At 43.4% G+C, this 17,209-nt stretch overlaps 1 protein-coding gene across 3 annotated transcripts in view; it reads left to right on the top strand.

Moving 5' to 3' along the window:
- LOC138246262 (BAR/IMD domain-containing adapter protein 2-like) overlaps nt 1-17,209 on the top strand; it is a 284,522-nt gene that overhangs the window by 178,754 nt on the left and 88,559 nt on the right. For all 3 annotated transcript variants that reach the window (XM_069200687.1, XM_069200688.1, XM_069200689.1), the window contains 2 exons: nt 6,481-6,552; nt 11,100-11,237. In XM_069200687.1, the coding sequence (XP_069056788.1) occupies nt 6,481-6,552; nt 11,100-11,237 (210 nt within the window). The remainder of the gene's footprint in view (nt 1-6,480; nt 6,553-11,099; nt 11,238-17,209) is intronic.

Raw genomic sequence — 17,209 nt, 5'->3', positions numbered from 1 at the left:
TATGCATCATGGGTAAGGTGGACACTAAAAGTGTGATTGATTTGATTTTTTTAGACAGCGTGTTTTTTGAGAGAATGTTTCCTGGCTTTGATCCTCACAGACAACAGGGTGCAATTTAAATCCAGAGAAATGATTGAATACCCAGTTCTTCAGGTATAAAGCAAAATCTAAAAACAACAAGTGATGGACGGAATGCTGAACATTGTCAAACACTCACCCCCAGTCATAGATCTGGGTTTAATCCATCATTCTTTTGCTCACCATGCCACCCCAGTTTGGACCCAGCCATATGCAAATCAGTCTTGACCCTGTTCCTCATGGGAACAGTCCAGACCGAACTGCCAAGCCAGGTCCTCACTGGACCGGAAACAAGCATCCTGGGACCGGTTTCGGGGTTTCACCCCTCATCAGCCAGGCTAGCTTGAATCCAGTGGCATGGGAAGCACGGGACCCACGTCTGGGCATACCCTTCCCACTTAGGGCGACAAAGCAAAAACAACAAGTGATGGACGGAATGCTGAACATTGTCAAACACTCACCCCCAGTCATAGATCTGGGTTTAATCCATCATTCTTTTGCTCACCATGCCACCCCAGTTTGGACCCAGCCATATGCAAATCAGTCTTGACCCTGTTCCTCATGGGAACAGTCCAGACCGAACTGCCAAGCCAGGTCCTCACTGGACCGGAAACAAGCATCCTGGGACCGGTTTCGGGGTTTCACCCCTCATCAGCCAGGCTAGCTTGAATCCAGTGGCATGGGAAGCACGGGACCCACAGCAAAATCTCACAGCCCTCTATCATCCTGGCGGAAATGGTGTTGTGGAGAGAATTAATAGAATAGTAAAAGGCATATTGCAACTCTCCAATAAAGTCAGCAGCAGCTGTTATAAATCTCAAGAGGGGTGGGGGTCAGGAGTGGAGGGGTTAAACAATAAAATTAAAAAACAATTTGAAAAACCTTACCTGTCTGCTGTTGCCAACGGCCGCCTCGTTCCTCTTCCCGCCCAATGGTTTTGGTGTCCCAGCAGTCCCTGGTACAACAGCACAGGCTCCCCATGCAATCCTGGCACTGCTTTCATGCTATACCTAGCATGAGAGCAGCACCAGGATTGGTCTGAGCGGCTTGGTCTGCTGTCCAGATAGTGCAGTGGATTCTGTGCTGTTTCTCCAACCCGGCTGTCTTGCACAGCTGGGCTGGGGAAGCCTAAGTGTGCATGTCAGTTTGACCGGCCTAAGATGGCCAGCCAAACTGACATGTGCACTTATTGCACTCCACTCAACTCCTTCCCCCCCTTCCATTGCCCAGCCCTGCCCCTTCCTGCACATGCTGGCTGAGCCAGCAGCTGAAAAATGAAACAATAGTGAAATATTGTTTTATTTTTCAGCTGCTGGCTCTTAGCTAGTGGGTCAACACTCCTTCGCCATTGAGGAGGAGACACCCCTGAACAAAGCGAATATTTCATGGGAGAATTAATTAAAAAGAAATGTTTGGGCATAAAGAGTAACATGATATGGTTCCATTGCCAACAGTCCATTTTCTTTAATGAGAGAAAGAGTTCCTTTCTCAAAGGTCAATCCAGGATGGATGAGAAGAAGTAGTATGGTGAAGTGTGATGGTGAGGAGATGAAGAGAAAAATTAACGAATCACAAATGAAAAACAAAGTCTATGATGAAGTTAATTTACATGTGGGCCAATGAGTGGGTGTGCAATGTGTGAAGAAGGTTGTTAAAGGTGAGAGGGTATTCAGTGAACCAAGAAAGACTGTACAAGTCAAAAACAACACAGTGGTAATAGCAGGCTTCAAGGTCCAACACAGCCCTCCTGTAGCATAATATCCGTATTCAATTAAGGGGTGCATCGCTAGTTGAGGTGTGGACCAACTCTTCCTCAAATTCAAGAGTTTGTAAAGAGTATCTAAGTGGATCAACCCAAAAGAGTAAAGATGAGTCACTCTGGTTCTTGAGTGATGATTTTATTAAGAACAATTTCTCCAGTTTGTTTTTCAATGAAAGACATTTAAACTAGACATAGCTCCATTTGTCCAATTGTTCTTTAGTGTCATGGATTTAGTAACAATACAGCTTAAACGTTTTCCGCCATTTACATGGCTGAAGATCTATGGCTTTCTCAAGGCTCTGAAAACAGTATGCAGAAGTGTTTCTCATACATGGTCCAGTGGATTTCTTAACAGCATTTTTTGGTTCAAATACTGTAACCAAGATAAATACATCATGTCCTGGGCTCAATGACAGGTCATTGGATAACCAGAGAGACCCATCTTGACTCTTTTGGGTGGATCCATCCACTTACCTTTTTAAAAAAAAAACACAGTTGTGTTAGATAATGGAGAAGTATGGTACATGAGTCAGCTTGTGTTGGTGAGTTCTGGTGGAAGACGTGAGAAAGAAGAAACCATTCCACCTAGTAAGTACTGGTGGTTTGATGTAAAGCTGTCGAGACCAGATTCTTTTGTTGAAAATTATTCAAGTGATGTTAGGGAAAAGAGGACCTGATTCAGATCTTGGTGCTAATGGTCCCGCCGCCGGTTTTCCATTCGAAAACAAGTTTGCTGCATTGGCGATCCCCCCTCCCAATTGAGTTGTTGGCGGGACCATAGGTGAAAGAGTGTCCAAGTCCCGCTGATTCTGCCAAGAATCTCCAGCCACCTTTACTGCCAAGCAGATTTGGATGTGCCTTAACCCCAAGCCAACTATTGCGGTCTGACCTCCAGACATGAGTTGGCAGATTGGGGGTTAAATGAAGTACAAACTACCTTTTTTCTCCATTGCACTTCTGTTTTTGACTGGACACGACTGAACAACACATTCCATCACTGCTGCCACTGGATCTAAGAGAAGACACAACCCCACCCCGGTCTCCAGACTGACATGTAGATAGCCTGCACTGGCTGTGTATTGTTGTGTGGGCACAGGACCACTGCAGTCACACATGTCACAGTAATGTTTTGAATTACTGTGACATGCATATGTCGGGAACACATTTGTGTGGGACATGGATGGGGTCGTGCTGGTACTAGACACATATCACACACATACACAACTGTCATTGTGGTGGCAGTATTCATTGCCAAATGAATGTTAGCACCACAGTGGCGTTACAATCACACTTGTAGAATATGTTGATGTGTGCACATTGCAAGGGACCAGAACCTATGATGCTGTGCTACCAGTTGTGTATGTGATTCAGTATGTGTGTGTGTGCGATTGAATTGGCTGGTTGAGGCAGCGGGAGCTGAAGTGCGTGACGTGGTTGTGTCTGTATGTGTGCCACTTGCATGTAGGTTCGATGTTTTTGTGTATGTTGTGTTGCTGTGTGTGACATTCAGGTGAGCGTTGTTGTTGTGTGGTTGTCATTGCAATATGTATAGTTGTGCTTGTGTGTGAGTGTGTTTTAGTAGAGGAGTGTGTAGTTGTGTCGATTGTTGTGGTTATATCACATGTGGGTGTAGTGTCAACAATGTGTGTGTGTTGTGTCATGGATGTATGACAATCTGTGTTTCCAGCATGTTCGTGTTGTGTGGTGAAATGGCAATGGATATAAGTGTGTATGTAGTGTGTTGTGTAGTGTGTAGTGCGGGGGGACACATATGGCTAAGGTACAGTGTGTGTATTTGTGTGTGTGTGTGTGTGTGTGTGACTTACCTCTATTCCAAGCCCAGTGCCATTGTTCATTGAGTCCAGCAATGGTCTCCCTCCGTCGGTAATCAGCCTCCGCCATTGCATCACCTGCACGACTGTAATATCTAAATGGGGTCGGCGGGAACCCTCCAGCCTGACGGCTAGGAAGAGCACTCCATCATGGTGGTGTTCTGCTCAGCCGCAATAGATCTAAATACGGCGGGTGGAAAATCGTCGACTTGACGGTCTTTTCGTGTAACACAGCCAAGATCTAAATCAGGCCCATAGTGCAGGAGGGGAAAGTCCTAGTGTGGACAACAGTCCTACGGACAGAGGTGAACATTCTAATTTGAAATCTAAGCGGGATGATCTCTCTAGAGGTCTTCTGAAAAAAGAACAACACATGGAAGAATTGTAAGAAGAACAAGTAAAATTAAGTGTTCAAATATGATTTACTCTTTGTGTATGTACTTTCTCATAATTCAGTTAGGCAATGTTTACTTGTTTAGAAGTGGGTTTATTGTTATCAGAATGTGTAACTTTTTTCTTTAAAAAAAAAATGAAAGGGGGAGTTGTATAGTATTGTTAGTAATATCTATGTATGACATTACCCAACACAAAAGAGGTTGTGTTGGACAATGTCTTCTGACAGATTGCTGCTTATTTAACATAGAGATTAGTCTTTACTTTTTCTTTCACTGATTTGAAAATAAGGGAATTTTGGAATTTAAAACGAATGACAATCTTGATGAGGTATAGGAAGTTCTGAATGTTTTACAACACAACAGCACTCTGAGACTTGTAAATGAACTTTACAAATAGTTCAAAATGTATCAGCAACACGGAAAGTATCCATAATGCACTTTTTTTGTAATTCTGAAGTGATGGACGTAGAGGCCCTCATTACGAGTTGGCGGTCAGACTAACCAACCGCAAAACTCACTGAGAGGGTGCTACTGCTATGGCGGTGGTGTCCCCCCCAACCGTGTTACAGTGTTCCTGCTGGGCTGACCGGTGGGAACATTGTAGTAAGCGGTTCCTGCCAGACTGCCAGGTGGCAACAGTGCTACGATAAGGGAGCCGAGACCAATACCATAGCACACAGCACCCTGGGAATGCGAACTAGTGCGCATTCCGATGGTGCTGGGCAGGGGGGTCCCTGCACTGCCCATGCCATGTGCAGTGCAGGGCCCCCCCTGTGGCCCCAGGCACTGGCATTCCAACAGCCTTCTCATGGCGAGCGCCACCCTGGCTGAGTACAACTCAGACCACCGTCGGGAACCACATTCCTGGCGGAGACTGTGGTTCCCTGGCAGGTTCACCCGCCAGTGCTGTAATGTGGCAGTCAGACCACCACAGTTGCGGCAGTCCGACTGCCACCGCAAGGCTGGCGGTCCTTGGACCACCAGCCTCGTAATGAGGCCCAAATATTTTAAACCAACCAGCACAAATCAAGGCACTTGTGTGATGCACAAGTGATAAATTTGAGCAGAAGCCCAATATCCACACATTACTGTTTGTACGCCATATCGACGCTTAGCAGTAAAATGGCATGCTATTTTCCTGCTGAAAGGCATGTCTCATTTGCTGCAGTAGTTCTCTGTGTACTGGTTTGATTTTTCAAAAGCCCTGTTATTTAAGTGACATAACATTGATGGCAGTACCCCCACTAAAAATTGTTTCAGTACCAATGATTTATGTGATAATGAGTTGAAGCTGCTATATTTCACCATAGGAGAAACACTGCTTAATGGGAAAGTATGCTATTTTGTGAAGTTTATTTTTTTTAATTCCATCAAATGTTTTGTTACATATTCCACCAGTAACATTGAAACTGGATCCTGCGTCTTAGTTCTTACATAGCTAATATGCTTCTACATAGCAGGAAAAACCTTAAGTTTTTACAACACACCCATTTTTTGTTAGTAGTTTTTATGTTAGTATTGTTTTTAACATACAGGCTCATTTTCTAAATCATAAATATTAATTAAGATTTTAAAAGAATTTGTATTGCTAATTGGTAATTTGAATGTTATTACATTTACTAAGGATTCAATGTTATTTCCTAATTATAGAAACGTTTGCCTTTTCATTATCCCAAGTATTCTGCTGAAAATAATCAAGCAATAAATTTAGCAAGTTCCGATATGCACAAGTCACAAACAAAAAAATTGCTTTACCTTTTTCTGAAGCCTTTCCCTTAAAGTCTAAAAACTGTATATGTTAAAATATGAAAATTCATACATCTTCGGTATTATGAAGGTGATGGAGTTCACGCACCCAGTGTCTTCAGATCTTGAACATGAACAACAGAATCCTTGAGTTCTGTTTTGAGCGAGAGGAGGCATGTCTGGACCCAGCAAAGGAGGAAAGGGTCTCTTGAAAGGGGGACCAAGAGGCACAGAGAGGTGCTCTTGGACAACATCCAGGGCATCACCAAGCCTGCTGTTCCCCACCTAGCATGCTGTGGTGGAGTCAAGCGCATCTGTGACATCATCTATGAGGAGACCGGCGATGTGCTCAAGGTTTTTCTGGAAAATGTAATGATATCAACAGCTGGTGAAGAAGAGTGGCATGTGTTATTATGGGGTAAACATACTGAATGCATTAATAATTGCCTTATGGGGGACAGCAAGTACTTTCCCAGCAGGCCAGCTGCTCTAAACGTCCAGGAAGGCTGTGGGAAATTAATTTCCATATCAAGCATGCACTAAAACTCTCCAAATCACCCAGTAGGCCAGCTCATTTATACACCTAATGGTTCAAGAAGCGTTATGACAAAAAGGAACAGTTTCTGTACATAAAGTAATATTTTTTATCTGTTTCATCCGATTACAGCTGAAACTTTTCCATTCAGAACTCCTGTCTCAGCTGGAGCACAAGCTAGAACTGGACATCAAATACTTGACAGTGAGTAGACAGCGTTGATGTGTACTCTCCCTAGACTCTTATGATCATTATTTGTAAGCCCATCTTTACTGTTGTTATTTTTATTATTGTTAGTACTCATTCTGATGACCTTTTTTAATTTTAGGCTGTCAATGAGTTACTGAATTTTCACATTTTATACATGGTTAGCATTCCTTTTTTATCTTAAAAGTAAATGTAAATATTCTTTTTTTGGGTCTTGCCTAAAACAGTGCATACGTTCTCTGTTGCAAGAAATATTGTTATCTTAAATCAATTGCTTACCATTGGTTGGCTTCTTACTCACTCTCATTTGTTGACTACTTATTCATTAGCTGGTGGGGCTTTCCTTCTTTTTGTTAAGTTTCTCCAGCTCCTGGAGCATAGACACATTACTATAGGCCTCTTTTTGAGTTTGGTGGACAGGAAAACCCGTCCCCAAACTCCCGACAGGGTGGCCGCCTTTGTGCCGGCCACCCCACTGGACCTATTAAGAATTTCCTTCTAGGCTAGTGGGTGGAAACCTTGGATCCCGCTGGCCTAGTGGCAAACAGTCTACTGCATTGTCTCCGGCTCATAATCGAGCTGGTGGCAATGCTGTGGCCCAAAGGGTGCACCAGCACCTTTGCAATGTTCATTGTCTGCAAGGAAGACAATGAACATTGTGATGGTGCTGGGCAGGGGGGCCCCTGCACTGCCCATGCGAAGTGCATGGGCATGCAGGGGTCCCCTGTGGCCCCCTGCACCTGTTCTCCGCCAGCCTTTTCATGGTGAGGAAATCGCCATGAAAAGGCTGTTAGAGAAAGAGGTCCTAAACCGCAGGTTAGCGCTGCATGCAGCGCTGCCCTGGCGGATTACGATCTCCGCCACCGCCAGTCCATCGGGATGATGGATCCTGACGGTGTTGGTGGAACCCTGGCGGTCTGACCACCAGGGTCTTTATGTGGCAGTCGGACCGCCACAGCAGCGGCGGTCCTGACTGCCACCACGGGGCTGGCAGTCTGAAGACTGCCAGCCTCGTAAAGAGGCCTTGTATCTTTCCACTGCCCTCTTTTTCAATTGATACTTTTTCTTTTTGTTTAAGCACTCTATGAGAGAGCATGTCTTTTCCTGCTGTCTTCCTTGTGTGCTGCTCTCCCCCCTCTGCCACACTCTTTATTCCTCTCTCTCACCACTTCTCCCGTTGCCTTGTTACCTTTGGGCTTTTTTCCTTGCACGTGCTATGATGCTATTTTTCACCAGTTTGATCCTCACACCTGCGTCCCTGTGTTGCTTTTCCTCAACCACGCCCAACACCTGCAACTTCTGCCCCTCATACCCCTTGTTGCTTTGACACCTCCCCCGGGTTGTCTGTGTTGCTTGTTCCCTCCGTAGTGCGTCCATCTCCTCCCCCCTATGTTGCTTCCTCCACCTGTACCCTTACCCACTTTATTTTCAGTTACTGATCCAACTCAGATTGGTAACGAAAAAGAAACAAGCATTGGTAAAAACAATCTGTCTCACCTACGGGATGAGAGACAGCTGTATGTAGTAAGACTTCATCTAGAGAAAGAAAGTTCAAGGCAGCTACCACACTGCCTCCTCTAGACTTGGACCTCAATTTACCAACATTGCATGCAGAGCAGCTCCGCAAGTGAAGTTGCTGCGCTGCTTTGCTTGAAAGGGAGACACAGAACTGCACCATATCTTCAAACAAATTGAGAAATTCTATTATCTTCTTGCGCCGGTGCGCTATGTGCTGCCTAGCACCAACAGAGGCACCCTTTTGTCATAGTGAACGGGTTCTTGGATTAGGGCAGGATAGCTGCTGTGCAAGAACCAGTGTTTACTTTGTGCTTGTTGTTTCCGGTGCAGGGCACCAGCACTTATTTTTGAGGGCCAGCGCTTATTTTTTCTGCCTCAAGCATTTACTGCGAGTAAAAGACACAAATGGGAAGGGCAGAGGAAGAGAAAAACGAAAAAGGAGCACAAAGGGAGAACACAGAAAGCTGCAGGAGTGAGCTGAAGGGCCAGGGAATGGCTTTAAATGGATTTAAGTGGCCTGATATGGCTTCAGGATTACGCTGCCTTAGTATTCCATGTTCCCATATTTAATTGAAGCACCCACATGTTTAAGAGGAGGGCCTTGGGCACCGGAACGTTTTTATTTACAAATTAAGCACTGGCAAGAACGGGTAACTTCCTGCACAAAATCTATACTTTTAGGTAACATCCTCTTTACATGCGTGCTACAGAATGCAGCACACAATGCAGAAGATATGCAAAAAGGAAATAACTAGGAGAAATAAGGATTTTACACCAGCCTCAGGCAGGCAAACCATTTTAGTGGAAACCCCTGTCTCCATCTGTTTTTAAAGATGGGTTTACGTCAAAATCCATGGCTGGATACATGGTAAAGCCCATTCATCACCAATGGAACGCCTACTTGAAGCAAATTAACGCATGGCAGCGCAATGCGCTGCATTCCATTACTTTTTCTTACAAAAGCACGCAAATTGACATTTGCAGGTCTTTATAAATGCCAAAAAGTATTTTGCTCCAGGCTGCGTCAAAAAAGTGATGCACCTCTGATCCCTATCCTCTGTAAATCTTGGCCTCGGTTTCTCAATCTAATACAACAGTAGCTATACTTACAAGAAAAACTGACCGAGGGAGGGACTTGGAGTTAACGGGGAGGGATACTGGAAGGGTCAGAAACTGTGCATAAACTAGGTCATTACAGAATATTTAATGTGAGCATGTAGTAGTTGGACAATTATAAAAACTGTTATTGTGACCTGAGTTATTATGGAAGTTTATAATTTGCGCTAACTGGTGCATAATGGGAACATCAAACATGTGCAAGCCATGCTATTATAGAAAGTGAGAATATGTGAGTTCTGGACCATTGTGACTCTAAAATTGTGTGCCAACTGGGTTAGTAAAAGGCAACGTGAACCATTTTGAAACCTAATCACATTTGCTAGCACAGTTATTATGGATATTGTTAATGTTTGGAAGACCTGCATATGGAAATGCTAGTAGTTCCATACTTGGGCCTTAGTTATTATAGAAACTGGTAATGTGTGCATGCAGGACTATTTTGTAAATTTCTAATATGTACTGTTTGGGATTGTATGGAACTAAAGGATGTGTGCTTCCTGTGATGTTGTGGTAGCTGTTAATATATGCTGAGAAATGTGTCAATATTCACTGACTGTGGACTGCTGGAAGCTGTTGATATATATATATTGGGATACCGTGAACACTGGAATGTGTAGTTATGAAAGCATTGTGAAAAACAGCAATGCGTTCTTGTGGCGGGATTGTGCAATCTAGCAACAATGTCACTGTACAGTATTGTGAAAACTAGAAATGTGTATTTTCTATATCATTGCGAAGACTAATTATGTGGAATAAAGGAGGCAATGGGAAACCGGCAATAAAGTAAGCGAAAGGGAGTTACTAATGATTTTGGAACGGCCCGGTGCTGGCATATGTGGAGGGCACTACAAAGAGGAGGATAGACATGAGGGGATACGTTTTGGAACAGTTTTTTTTTTGCATTTTCTAATTATATTTGAGCTGTCAATCAAGCAGAGTTGAATTGTCTTTTTTATTTTTACTATTTCCTCTTTTTCGCATTCACGAACATAGATGATTGAAAAAAGGTTCTGATTACTTTATATGCAATAGGTATTTCACCTGTACTTGAAATCAGCCTTAAATAGTTTACTGAATTTATAAACACCACAAGTGAAACATGGGTCGACTGAACTGTCCAATAAAAAATTGTAACTTGAAGCATTAAAAATGCATTTTACACTGCTAAATCCTCTAATCAGTGGTTCCCAACCTGTGGTCCGGGGACCCCTGGGGGTCCGCGAAGCCTTCTCAGGGGGTCCGCGAGAGCCTAGAAAATTAAAAAATACTAACAAATATTGACAAATTAGATCCCCAGCTTCCAGTAATGACTCAGGTGGGGGTCCCCGGATTCCAATGATGATTCAGTGGGGGTCCCTGGGTTCCATTAATGTTAAAATGGGGGTCCACAGAAATCAAAAGGTTGGGAACCACTGCTCTAATTAATAATTTTCATAATTCCATTTAAATCTTCGAAATCAAGGTAGGTCATTCTTTCATCCATGGGCTCTTCCGTCGGGTGTAGATTACTTCCAGTGGTGCAGTGTGAACACAGGACCCACGTCTGGGCACACCCTTTGCCTTGGTTTGCTTGTGGTCCAGTTCAGGGCCTTGCAAGTTGGGCTGGACTTTTCCTGCTGAAACAGGATCAAGACTGATTTTCATATTTCTGAGTCCAAACTGAGATGAAAATAATAGGTTGGAATGTTACCCTGAGCGATTGCCAGTGGTTATTTGTATTGCAAGAATTACTTTGTTCACCTTTTGTGTCTCTCAGGAGTTCTTCACATTTTCCTATAGATCTGTCTACTTATCATTGAGTAGGTGGTGGTGGACCAAGGACAATGTTTACTATGTCTCAATGACTCATTCCCATGAAACTATTTTCATTTTCCTTCTTTCTGCTTCGTTCCCCACTTAATTTCAAGGCAACATTGAAAAAATACCAAACAGAGCAGCGGTCCAAGTCAGAATCCATCGAAAAGTGCCAGTCAGAGCTGAAGAAACTAAGGAAAAAGTGTCAGAACAGCAAGAACCCACAGAAGTACGGTGATCGGGAAGTCCAGGTAAATATCATCATCAAATAAATCTATTTTCAGTTGTGAATCCTGGTACAGGATGTAAGGGGGATGCTTTTGATGTTGGAAAGTTTTAGAGCAAAGAGGGCCCTCAAGTCACCCTTTCTAGAGGTGATATTTGGATAGCAGGGCACTGGCTAACAAAAAATACTTTCTTCCCACTAAATTTGCACAGAAAGAGCTTTTGTGCTGATTCACAAAGGTGCATAAGTGTAGTGCATGCATTACTTAGGTGCCCTTGGGACAAGAAATATCCCTTGCATTTCTCTTAAGAACGTACATACTTACCTGGAACTTAGCATATCAAGATGTAGTTGTTGAACCTTTCACCATACATGCCAATCATGGGTGAGCATTGAAGGCCCTTCTGGTGACATAGAATGAGACTCAGAGTTGGGCTCCATGTTCCAAGGGGCACACAATGTGCACCATCCTTTAGATAAATGGAACTAAAGTCAGCACACCGGGCTGTTGAGGATGGCCAGTGGTGGCAACCATACTGATCCTAGCAGCAGTACAGGTCTTTTAACCTGCTCCATACTAGGGATAATAGCATACTAGCTCCTCCTGTGCTTTAAATTTGGCGTGTTAGTCCCCTCCAACCTGGTCCATCGTCCACCTATTTGAGACATGGATCGCATATACATTACTTGAGTGTGTAGAGGAGGAGTGCTGAGTGAATAGGACATGTGGCTGTGGCAATATTAAAATGGGACAAAGATTGATGGTTGGGAGAAGACATCATGCTTCAGATGTGAATTACAGATCTCCCTCCAGGAACATTCCAGGGTTCCTTTGTAGTGAGTCAAACTATTTATAAGGAAGACAATAAATGGCCCCTTCGAAGCTATGGCTTTTCCCTCTGCACTAAACTTGCTGGAGAGGCCAACCCCCATAGGAACACACATGTTTAAGTGGGGGAGCCGCCATTGCCTTTGTGTTGATGTTTTGTGTTGCTCCTTAATGGAGACCCCCAGTTCTGCATGCCTTCCTGCTCACACTTGTGGCAAAGACCATGCCTGTACCAGTCTGCGTGGAAATAGCAAAAATGTAGCAATGCCCAGAAGTGGTCACAAAACTGAAATGCTGAAACACAAAAGGACTGTCTGCAACTTGAGTATAAAGATAGGGAAGAACCTTCCGGCCAGTATGCCATGATTTCTTTACCAGAATAAAGGATCCCACACCAGTGAACACAGAGGAACTCTTATGTACTCAATTATGGGGTATCTGCTGCCAACTCCACGTGTCAGGTTTGCAGGCAGAACTACCTGCCAGGAGAAGCTGCTATGGAGTTGACAGACTACTGGATGGTGCCCTTGCAGGACGAATGCTAATAAAGTTTAGGAGGTGATAGGCTGGAATGTGAGCTTAAACCTGGAGAAAACCTGCATCATTACCAACGTCAGAGAAGGTCTATATAGCCTGGAATAATAGCAGCATAGGTTGTGCAGTGGGAGCATCCAATGCAGGTGGACCTTCTGAAAGAAATTCAGAGTGTTAAGTGGGTGACTCCACCACCTGAAGTTGAGTGCCTAGAGATAAGTTATTTGGTAAAGTCACAAAGGCAGAGAGGAAGAAAAGGCCTAACGGTGTAGGTCAGAATAGTGTAAGCCTAAGTGAATCAGAGGGCACTGTGTCTCATTTAGAGTTGGACAAATGCAGGGCAAAAACAGTGGATGCCTGTCAGCCTCCTGGTTCGACTGCCCTGGTTAGAGGTAGGGAATCACAAGGTTTCTGATGACAGAGCCTCATATGGTTTCATTGTCAAAAATCTTTGAGCTGACGACTCAGGGTCATTGTTATTCTGTTTTTCTCAAACGTCCACTTTGAAAAACAAAATAAAACCTGAGCAGAGCACAAAATATAGCACAGCATCAGTGCATCCGTTGCAGGCAAACGAGGATCTCCAAATTCAGTGGGTGGTCATATCTAAGTGAAGGGTGGCTGGCGGCCTGCCTGCTAAATATTAACTGATACCACTATACATTTCTCTTTCCTTAGAAGGTAGCTTACAAGTTTCAACCCTCTCTCTAAATGATTGAACAGAATCTTCCCCAGAACTCACAGCTCCTTAGGAAGTGTTGCAGAACTGCACTGGATGGTGCAACTGAATGGCTCAAAAATATTTGTTATTATTATGGCACTGCTTATTTTCTGATCTTCATTCAAACAGCGACCAATTCTTTATAGAGTATTGCTGTGCTGCAATATGTTTCCTTGATCTTTCCCTTCTTTCTCATGCTGGCTGTTAATATTTCGATCATAGAGCCTAAATATAAATTTTATCTCACTTCTTTAAGGAGAAGGTATATGTTTAAGTCGTCTATAGTCCTGTTAAATTCATGTTACCAAATATCCTCAAAGTACCTAGGAGCTATGAAACAGTGTGTTATGCACTCACTTTATATATTTTGTTGACACTGATCCCCAGCTGCAACTTGCCATATAGTGCTCAGAATGGAAAAGAAAAATCCCGGGGACCTGGAAAAAATTTGATTTCTGGGACTGAATACAAGCTGTAATGCCTTTCCCTCTTCAGAAGGTAGACCAAGAAGCCTCCATGTAGACTTCCTCTGCATTAGGAATAGGTTGTGTTAGCTTGATAGATCCACCATTTTAAAATGTGCATCTCTGGCACAGCTATAATATCACAAAACAGATATGAAGTTCAGGAAGTGCATCACTTTGCTGCAGATCTGTGAGTGGCAGCCCAGGGCATTTATCAGGCTTGGCTAAATCTCAACAACAATGGCTGTCAGTTTTACCCTTTAAAATACTCTGCTCGCCCTACTTCGAGGAGATAATCTTCCTGGACATGAAAAGGAGGGCACCAGCCAGTGTGGAAAATATTTATGTTTCTTCTTCGACCAGTGTACCTCTGATGTGCAGAAACATGAATGCACTGCACTTCCTATATGTTTAGAAAAATAACTGATTTGTCCTCAGAATCTATGGAATTTGGCTTGATCTGAGTGTATCAGGGCCATACACATTTTTAGCTCTTGTGCTCTATGGTTGTGAAATACATTTTGTGGGCTTGCCAAAAACTTACAGTGAGTTGTAAGCCAACCCTTTAACTAACATTGGTTGGCTTTACTGTTAATCTTATTTGTTAACTTATTTGACGACTTGCCTTCCTGTGCTTATGTTTGTCCCTCCCCTGGAGCATGACCACCTTCCCATTATTTTCATTACCTGACTTGTATCCTCCTACTGCTCACTTTTAGAGAACTACTTTTTATTGTGGTTAAGCACACAATAAGTGCATGTGTTTTCCATCTCTCTCCCAAATGTGCTTCTCCCTCCCGCTAAATAGTGCTTTCCTGATCTCTGTGTTGCTCTCTCCCTTGTGGGCTGCCTGATCTCGCTTTTGTGTGTGTCTCCCCCCAATCTCCCCTACACCCCTGTGCTCTCTGTTGCCCTCTCCCTCACATGCTGCTCATCTAGCCCTATGTGCTCCCTTTTCCTTCCTCAGCCGCACAGCTTTATTTGAATTTTATACCCCCTGTCCACTCCATGTTGTTTCTTCACAACCTACTCCGACATTCCCCCTACCCAACGGTCCTTTTTCACATTTGTTTTGGAGGGTGCAGCAGGAAATTGCTGTTGGCCTAACCATCTTAAAAAAGTGATTTCACATAACTCCAATCTAAATTTTGTATTTACTGATCTGGATCAGCAAATGAAAAAACGGTGTCCCCATTATTTTGTAGCTTGCATATTGATGCATGCTCATGCATACCTCATCGTGCATGAATGCGAATATGAATTGATGTGGCCTCCAGCAGTGGGTGAGTCATTGCACCATTTCTTTTGGCTGATGCTGCACTTGCCAATGCTGTATATCATCAACAGAAATATTGGCAAAGCTAACAAGTCCCGAAGGAGAGACCTATTGGCTTTTGCCCATGCTTGTTTTGAGTGTTCCCCATATGTCTTTACTCCACATTTGAATATGATTTTATATCAGCCTTAGATTTGCCTATTTTGCTTCGCATATCGGAGACAAAGTCTTTCGAAATCAGTATATGTAGATTTGGCCCATAATTATTGCATTAATTTTGGGAGCATTAATTGTTCTATTTGTTCTATTCTCTCTGCTAGTCAATACCACACTCATTTTTTTATTAAAAACACTTTAGCGAGAGACATGCCAAAATCTACTGTAACTCATCCATGCCAACATTTTAGATGAGGTAAGTGGGAGATTTAAAAAAACATAACTGGGAGAAAGTATTTCCCCCACTGACTCTTATTGATGCAGAAGCAATTTCAGACAGGAGACAGACACAATTAAGCCTTTTTTGCTTATAAAACGGGTCTTTTGCTATGTCTGCATCATATAAGACCCAAAATCAATAAGACCCAGAAACTCTCCGAGTGAAAAAGCCTAGCATGTGAATAAAGTTGGCCCAGTCCAGAGTGCTAGGCAACCATAGGTAATCACATAATTATCCAACGGAGTAATCTGTGTCAGTGCACAACACACATCCTTAGAAATGTAAAAAGAGCTCCCCTCTATTCAGTGATGTCTTTGCAAGACAGTCACTGCCCTTCCTAGTTAAGCAAAACGTTTTTAAATCAGTTAACCTTTCTTGGTAGCGCCCGGAAGCACGTACTCCTTCAAGGTGGAAACACTCTTTTACAGCTAAGATGTGACGGTAGCCTAGAGCAACTCCCGTCTGGCCTCCCACCCCTAGCTCTGATTGAGATCTTATTTCCTGCACGTCTCTGTGCGCATGCAGAACAATGGAATTCTCCTGCTGCCCTTTGGGCCTGAAACAGGAAGTAGATGTTAACATCACTTCCTATCAGGAAATAGCGAGACAGCCAAACCTAGCAGGACATGGGTTCTGCAGGACAAGAAAACTGTTTAAGGATAATAGTGTTTCTACTATTGTTTTGCTTTCCAACATATTTCCAACTTTCCAAATGTCAATACAATGAAACTCAAGTGTAGTTTACCTAGACTGTAGGTTCTCTTCAGTATCACCCTGCAAGAGCAGTTAGAACTGTACAAATAATGAACAAACTAATCTTGAGATTGCAGGCATTATGATGAAGCTGTCCCAAACTGTGCAGCCAGGACTCAGTTTGAGTACATATCCTCCACGCCATAGCGAGACTCCTGCTTAAAAAAACTGGGACAGTAAGGGATGTAATTCATCCCCCACCCCTCATGCTTAGTACTTTTCGACCACACCCTGGGGAGGCCTTCCAAAGGCTGAGGGAGGTGTGGTGATTATAAAATGTTCCATACTCTCCCATTCCTATCAACTAACCCTCTTTTGGCGAGTTTCACCCACTTTTTTACTGCTGTTCACTCACCTGAATAATAAAACCTCCAATAACTTTAATGGAATTACCCTTTTTTCAAAGCTATGTCACCCTTGAAGAAAGCATTCATTCCACACTGATCTTAATTGGATCACCTTCTTAAACACCTGACTTCATCAGCATTTTTGAGGCACGATGCTGACAGACATGCTCGCTCCTGTTTTTGGGCCACATCTCTGTGTGATGCCTTTCCACGACAATGGTTTGTATTGTATTGTAATGGATATAATTTCTTTACACACCTCTTCCATTCAGTCTTCTTTCTTCTTCCTATCTGAGTTATTGCAGGTATAGCGTTACATTTATGGAGCTGTGTGTGTCCCCGATGTGCACCATACTGCGGAGAGTGTGCTTGGTTCGCCGGGTCAATGTCTGCAGAGTGGCTCATGTGCAGATGCCCTGCACTGCATAAAATGTTGGTTGGAGTGTCTAAGTCAGAAAGACACTCCAACCACACCCACACTCACTCACTGTTCTCACAAGATCCATGCTGTCAATTAGCCCTTCTAAGAGAGGAGCAACGTCAGTGGGCAGATAACATAAGTGACTGATCATATTTATATCGCAGCACAGGGCGAGAAGCGAATCAGTGAACCATAGACAGTTACTCGGAGCATTCA

Source organism: Pleurodeles waltl, chromosome 7, assembly GCF_031143425.1.
Source record: "Pleurodeles waltl isolate 20211129_DDA chromosome 7, aPleWal1.hap1.20221129, whole genome shotgun sequence".
Taxonomy (NCBI): Eukaryota; Metazoa; Chordata; class Amphibia; order Caudata; family Salamandridae; genus Pleurodeles; species Pleurodeles waltl.
The sequence above is the reverse complement of the archived record's forward strand: the minus strand, read 5'-3'. Positions and strand labels throughout refer to the sequence as shown.